The 7,543-nt window shown below is 40.2% G+C and overlaps 1 protein-coding gene across 1 annotated transcript in view; it reads right to left on the reverse strand.

The window, feature by feature from the left end:
* Nucleotides 1-4,675, reverse strand: part of adam12a (ADAM metallopeptidase domain 12a) — a 93,226-nt gene extending 88,551 nt beyond the window's left edge. The window contains exons 1-2 of the mRNA XM_074619473.1: nucleotides 4,416-4,675; nucleotides 4,174-4,328 (exon numbers count right to left, since the gene is read on the reverse strand). Coding sequence (XP_074475574.1) covers nucleotides 4,174-4,273 — 100 coding nt within the window. The 5' untranslated portion in view covers nucleotides 4,274-4,328; nucleotides 4,416-4,675. The remainder of the gene's footprint in view (nucleotides 1-4,173; nucleotides 4,329-4,415) is intronic.
* Nucleotides 4,676-7,543: the final 2,868 nt, after the last annotated feature.

Raw genomic sequence — 7,543 nt, forward strand, 5'->3', positions numbered from 1 at the left:
AGGCCCCAAATAGCTCCAGCCTCTCGTGTTTCTTCTGGTTGCAAAAAAACAAGATGGCGACGGCCAAAATGCCAAACTCTAGGCTTCAAAACGGCAGTCCACAAACCAATGGGTAACGTCACGGTGACTACATCCACTTCTTATACAGTTCATGCTCAGATAGGGCCATTCATGTTTTCACGTCAGCCACCGTAGTTCTCCTACATGCTTGGCACACGGGAGAAGTTTCAGTTGGTTGCAATCTGCAACCTCATTTCTCAATGCTGCCAAATCTTACACACTGCACCTTTAAGTGCCCTAGACAGTCATTCATTGAACCAGCATGCAGAATAGCAAAACCATGGATCTGCTAATCTAAATGGAATCCAGTTGTTATTAGTTCTTCTTGTGTCTAGAGAAAGAGCTATCTGACATTAGAGCATATGTTATTCATTACTGTATGCTACACCTAAAAGTGCTGCAAAACAGACCAGAGAACTGACCAGAACCGGCTTAAAAACCGTCAATGATTATTTTTTTTGTGGAACACTGATGGGGTGGAACTTGAACTAACCCAGATAGATTTGACACTGACAAGAGATATCTGAGCCAACTGGGCCCTCTGACCAGACGAGAGAGAAGACGCTCGGGGAGAGCTGTGCTGAGCTCAACTCTGACCTGACTGGGTGTGAAAGTCCAATGAGAAAGTCCAGAGCCAGCATCGGGTTTCAGCTCGTGTGTTAAGCTTTTGTTGGGGCGGGTCATATGAGTCCAAAGCAGCTTCGAAGAAATTAATGCAACACATGTAGGGTTAGGCCACATGAGCACAGTCCAGCTATTTCCCCCCTTCCTATATAAATATCCCCACTGCGGAACAGCAACTGGTTGATCAATCTGTCTTAATACACAACCATACATCAGCCAACTCTTCTTACCGGCCTCCTGGGCTTTAACAATCCTGAACAACTCATCAGGTCTTCATCAGGAAGATCTGATTCCGTACTGAAAAGATACTAAATGCGTCTGACTTGAGATGGGTCACATCGGGGTGATAATGTCTCTCTGGGGAGGACACTGTTTGCTGAAGGAATGTTTTACTACAGTCCAAAAATATATTCTCAGCTCAACTTTCATTTGTCTGAGTGTGCAGCAGCACGCAAGCTGCATGCAGCGCTGGAGGCAGACAGAGTCATGTTGGTTGAAGCAGTAGGTTACAGCTGGCTAGTAAATACTGGCTGACACTAAGTGTGTCAACCATCGGAGGAAATCATTCACAAATGATCCCCGGCAAGAACAGGAACATGCACAAGACAGACAGGGTGAGGAAAACCGACAAGAAAGCTCAAGGGGGCGTTGTCATGAAATATGTATGCAAACATCATGTTGCATGAGCTGAACGGCTCCATCTTTCCTTAGCAGCCTTGAATTCCTGACAGCAAAGACAAAAAGTCTGCAGGAGACAGAGTAGAGACTCATAAAATGGAGCGCTAATGATTCCCACTCATTATGCTTTAACATGAAGTAAGCTGCAACTCATTATTTTCATTAATCGAACAATCACTTGGTCTATAAATGGTCCAAAGAATGTGAGAGCCCTAGGTAACATCTTCAAACTGCTTGTTTTGTCTGACCAACAGTCCAAACATAAAGAATTGACAGAGAAAAACAGCAAATTCGTACATTTAAGTTGATTAAATGACCTAAATGATTTAAAACATTTTGCTCATTAAGTTCTTTTTTTGTCTTTTAAATGTAACCCCATCTCCTGCAGCACTTGTTCACACCTCTCCCTCCATCCATTTATCTCAATCCACCCGATTCGACTGCTATCAGACCATTAAATGTGTTTTATCACCAGTGGGCAACTCCGGGTTCTGAAAAGTGAAGCCAATGCTGAAATGCCTTAAACCTGCATTCTTTCTAACAGCCAGCAGGGGGCGACTACTCTGGTTGCAAAAAGGAGTCTGATTGTATAGAAGTCTATGAGAAAATGAGCCTACTTCTCACTTGATTTATTACCTCAGTAAACATTGTAAACATGGGTTTATGGTCTCAATCCCTAGTTTAAACTTTTCTTCAATACAGCATGATCTTCATTTAGTAAATTATGGTCCCATTTACAGTCAAATAGACGATAAAGCAGGGGATGCTTTAGGGCGTGGCTTCCTTGTGATTGACAGGTCGCTACCACGGCATTGTCCGGTCTGGGAGTTGTCCGTGTTTTCCTCTTATAATTTTAACCCTTTCACAGTGTGTTTTCAGTTCATGAAAGTTAATTATAACATTTTTGGTCGCCCAAAAAGCGCCCATATTGAGTTTCATGCTGTCTATACTATAACGCCTCACTTCCGTTTTTGCTACATTCTTAATAACTACGGTGGCTAGAGTTTGCTGTCGTCGTCTTTTATTGCTTCTTTCGGTGATCGACCATGTGAATAGATGACAAAACCTACTGGTGGGTGTAGCAGGGCCCTTCTGACCCACATCTATGGGGCTTATAACCACTACTAACACCCATTTAATGACTTGATAACAACCGGCTGTTCAAGCAGCCTGAATTACCCCCAAGCAGGTAAATATCCTGTCTAGGGCTGCAACTAAGGATTATTTTCATTGTTGATGAATCCGTGGATTATTTTCTTGACTAATTGATCAGTTGTTTGTTCTATAAAAATTTTAAAAATGGTGAAAATCATTGATTCCCAAAGCCCAAGACGATGTCCTCAAATGTCTTGTTTTGTCCACAACTCAAAGATATTCAGTTTACTGTCATAGAGGAGTAAAGAAACCAAAAATATTCACATTTAAGAAGCTTTTTTTTTTTAATTACTCAAACCGATTATCAATATGGTTGATAATTAATTCAACAACTAATTGATTAATCGTTGCAGCTCTAATCCTGTCAACACAGATCGGCACAGCCTTTCCCAGCCACACACACAAAATGTACTGGCGATGGTGATCTTTAACGAGTCTGAACCCGCGAGAATGAACCCATCAAGGCCAACTTCTGATGACGACGAACTGTTGATGAATAAATGAACAACTTCCTCGCGCTTTGATCCCAGTTTTACACATTTGCCCTTGCTGGTAATTAATTCCCATGATTCCACAGTGAGTGTCGTGTCTGGCAGTCTGGTTCAGATGTAAAAAAGTTTTACTGTAGGCGCCATTGTAACGCTCAACTCCAACCCTCGCCACTGTTGCATGTATACTGTGTGTCCTTGTTGGATCTCAGCTGGGGCATGGAGCAGTGGTGACGGGGATATCATGAGCCACAGCCCAAAGGGTTGCCATCACAAGTGTGTGAGACAAACACACAGACACAAACATACTCTGACATCACATTTGGACATGTCCCCAATGCTCTCAAAAGCAGCTTTTTGTCATGTGTTGCTGGGCTGTCATACACATGATAAACAGTCCAATTTAGAGGTTTCTAAAAAAGCTACTTGACTTCTAAAGTTCAAAGCAACAATGTGACTTTTATTTTATGTTTGCCACTAAAATAACTCTGGAATTCATCCATAATTGAAAAATTGAAGTGCCTTGAAAAACTGAAGTGTGCTTAAAGCGCCAGCGAAATGCCTCAAGTGCTACCACTGATTACCAAAGAGAGTTTCAGCATCATCAATTATACAGTGTCTCCTCTCCTCTGAGGTGCACACTTGGTGGATGGACTGCAAGCAAAAAAAATTTATGTTCTGCTTTTTTCACACGCAGATCTATTGGAGAGAATGAGAGAAAAAAAAAGCTATGAATGTATAAAAATCTTGTTTACAGTTGGAAATGTTGTGCATTCTGTGCCCAAACATGTGTTACAGATCTGTAAGTCTGGTGTACTAACAAAGGCTTTCATAAAACATGACGTACCAAAAAACAACCAAAGGGTAAACATGAATGAAGAATAGAATAGATGCACAATGGCAGTTAATTTCAAAATAAAAGCTTTTTCTTCATGGATCCAGGTGAAAAGATTCTTTTGCATCCAAGAATGGGTAAACATGAATGAAGAGTAAAATAGATGCACAATGGCAGACAGGTTAATTTTCAAAATAAAAGCTTTTTCTTCATGGATCCAGGTGAAAAAGATTATTTTTGCATCCAATTAATACATCAATTAAGATAATAATCACTACTTTTACTGCATAGATCTTTGATAATAGGAAAATACACTTCTTCTTCGCCCCTTACCTTGAGCAGATCTGTTGTCACACACCGAGATGGAGACACATAAAGCCTGAAGTGCTGTCAAAATCACAAACTTCAGACTCTTCAGGCTCCTGGGCTTCATGATGCCCGGCTGAAGCGTGCTACAGGACTGAGTCCAACTGTCTCACTGCAGCATCCTACATACAAATCCAACAACAGCTGATGTGCAAGGAGCAATCCCCCAAAATAAAACCACTTCCTGAAATATGATCAAGTATATGCACCCCCTATGAGTGGTGAGAGCAGTGCCTGTAGAGGAAATCCCGAGGAGGACAGCTGATTCAACTCCGTCCACTTTCCTCCATTCACACACACACACGTCCAAGTCCAAGTGAGGTAAATAAATGAAGAGCGAGCGGTGAAAAGCATTAATAAAATAGGCAACACAAGCTCGCTGCTGTCTCAGTCAGTCGCCTGCTGGAATGACATCAATTCAGAGCAATTACTGCGAGAAGTGTTGTCTTATGAGTGAGGACCATGTGCTTCAATGAGACGCTCCGCGAGGTCCTAGCGCCGCCGGCTCCTCCAGCCTCCACATTATTAGCTCACTTTGAATGAGAAGGATCAAGTTAGCTGAAGCCAACAAAGCACGACTTCCGGTTGCAGATTTCAAAATAAATACCCCCAATGAAAAATTATAATGCACTTTTGCCATACAATAAGATTCAAATAAATAATGTATTTAACAAGTATTGGCTAAAATAAATTAAATTAAATTAAATTAAACTGTTTTTTTAATGTCACAGTGCAATATGTTAAATAGGGACAGTGCAATATGTTGCATCTGTGTAATATTGGGCTATTGTCTGTGCAATATGGGCAAGACGGTAGACGGTAGAGTGCACTACCTGGGTGCAATACCTGCCATGGTGTGTGTGATATGTGCCATTATGTACGTGGACTGTGTATGTGTTGAAACATCTGTTTCTGTGAAACTGTTTCCCTGTCTTGTGTGGAATCGTTTGTTATTGTTGTTGATGCTGTTTTAATATGTTGTTTGTAACTGCAGTTGGACAGAGTCCAGGAAAGATTTTCCCACAGGGACAATAAAAGTATATCTTATTTTATTGTGTTCGTCCTCTCCTTTGACTTGTCATGGGTTAAATAGAATAGCCTACCACTTTTTTCTGACATAAAAGCAAAGATCATTATTGACTTTGGATATATATTTTGACAAAATAATATTTAACTTTTTTCTGAGCTTTTAATGTGCTTTTTTTCTGTGAGATGCAGTTGAACACTCACAAAAAAATACCTTATTTTGTTTGTTTCTTTAAAAAAAAAAAAAAAGTCAAATATTTGCTGGTTCCATTTTCTTAAAATTGAGGATTTGCTGCTTTTCTTTATTTTATATTATTGCAAATTTAATATTTGAACACTGCATGGTTTTGGACTGTCGTTTTCTTAAAATTAAAGATTTGCAGCTTTATTTTGTTTCATTTCATTGCAAATTGAATATTTGAGTAGGTTTTGGACTGAACTGATCAGACAAAACAGGCAATTTTGAACCTAGCACTGTCAGAATTTGAAAAAGTTATTAAGTGGACATTGAGTCACGATGATTTTTTTTTTGTTGTCAAATTACAAAAATTGAATTTAACCCATTTGCCACTATTTTTCAAACGACCTAGAAGCTTCAGGACACAGAACTTGAACTTAGCATTTTATTTTGAAGGCACACCACTCAATTTCTGGTCTCTCTCTTGGTATCCGTTGCTTAACTTGACCCAATAGGCTGTATAGACTCACACATAAACCTACTGTTGCAGCCCACACTGAGTATAAATTTAAATAATATAGCAGCCTACACAGCCCAGATGTTATCATGCATACATGTTGTTATTCAGTCACAATAATCTGAAAGCAACATTGTGTGAGGAGGGAAAAAAATGCAGATTTGCAAATCCATTTGAATGATGATCCCATGCATGCAACGCTTGGTTCCTCACCATAAATGACTTTGACAACATTTGCATTTCAAGATATCATTATTCATGAGACCCACATCCAGCTATACTCAACTTGTCAACAAGCCACTGAGATGCACTACTATACATGGTCCGACATATGGGCATGGCTCATTCAAACACTGCAGCTCAGCTCAGTAGTGCTCTTCAGTGTGTGCCCTCTGCACTGCACCACATGGCCGTCCACTTCAGCAGGGAATGCAGGCAGAAAACAGGCAGGTGTCCACATGCAGGTTTAGTTCCTGAGAGCTGTTTCTCCTCCAGACAGGAGGAAATTGATGTACAGTATGTCAGGTGCGGCATGCTCCCAGCATGAAGACTTAAGGTATAGTCACAGCAGCAGCTCATCCAATTGTTGCCTTACACACTGGAATAGGAACTATAGGGAGCAGCCTTGTGTCGTGATGCTCAGACACCTCAATTTCCCAAAAGTCTTCTTTCAAGATCAAATATGAGAGGAAATAAAAGACTACTGAGGAGTGTTCCTCTGCATGCTGATTTCTATAGGATGTTACAAAGAGCTGATCTTTTGCTCTTTTTTAAGAACCGGGATGCTTGAAGGAAGATAAGGTGCAGGCAGTAAAATAGTTGGTGTGCAAGGACAGATAATACTCAATAATAAATCTCAGGGAAATTATTCCATCTATAACCTCTGTTATTATGTATGTCGACACAGTTGAGGAAAAAACACAATTTTTTCTCCAGTTCTTGGGGACAAACATTTCAAATATAAAATACATATAATTAAATTCAAATATAAAAAGTTGAAGATTGCATAGTGAAACCTTCTTTGTAAAGCTGAATAGAGAAAACAACACACATTAAATAACCTTCGTCAAGCAGCAGTCATGGTTCATAGCTGTCTTATTCTACTTTCTAATCTAAAATCACTCAATTTAGAAAGACGAATAATCAGGAACCACTATTAATGACATGAAATAAGGTTTACAAAAAACAGTCAGTGGCAATCATCTGTCTCCTCGGAGACATCAGTGCAAATTTAGATGGATGAAACAGCTGGACTATGAAGGAACTGCGACTTAAAGGCTAATGAGTAAAAATAACAATTAAGAATAATGAGGAGCGTCTGCTTTCAAAAATAAACATTCACACATCTCACTTTTGATTTATGTCCCAGCTCCATCGTGGTGTTGAGCAGCACTCACTAAATCTGCAATGGCGGGCCAACAGTCCATCATGAGACAAAGACGGGGGACAAAAGCTCCATTCAAATGGACACTGTCCATTATCAGGGCATTTCCAGTGAGAAGAGGTCACATTCCTCCATCTTACAGCTAATAGCATGGCACTGAATGATGGCAGAGCCCACTTCAGGCTCCGCTCTGCTTATTGCTTGTATAATGAGGAAGATGACGGTTGAAGAC

This window comes from Sebastes fasciatus, chromosome 20, assembly GCF_043250625.1.
Source record: "Sebastes fasciatus isolate fSebFas1 chromosome 20, fSebFas1.pri, whole genome shotgun sequence".
In the NCBI taxonomy this organism is placed as follows: domain Eukaryota; kingdom Metazoa; phylum Chordata; class Actinopteri; order Perciformes; family Sebastidae; genus Sebastes; species Sebastes fasciatus.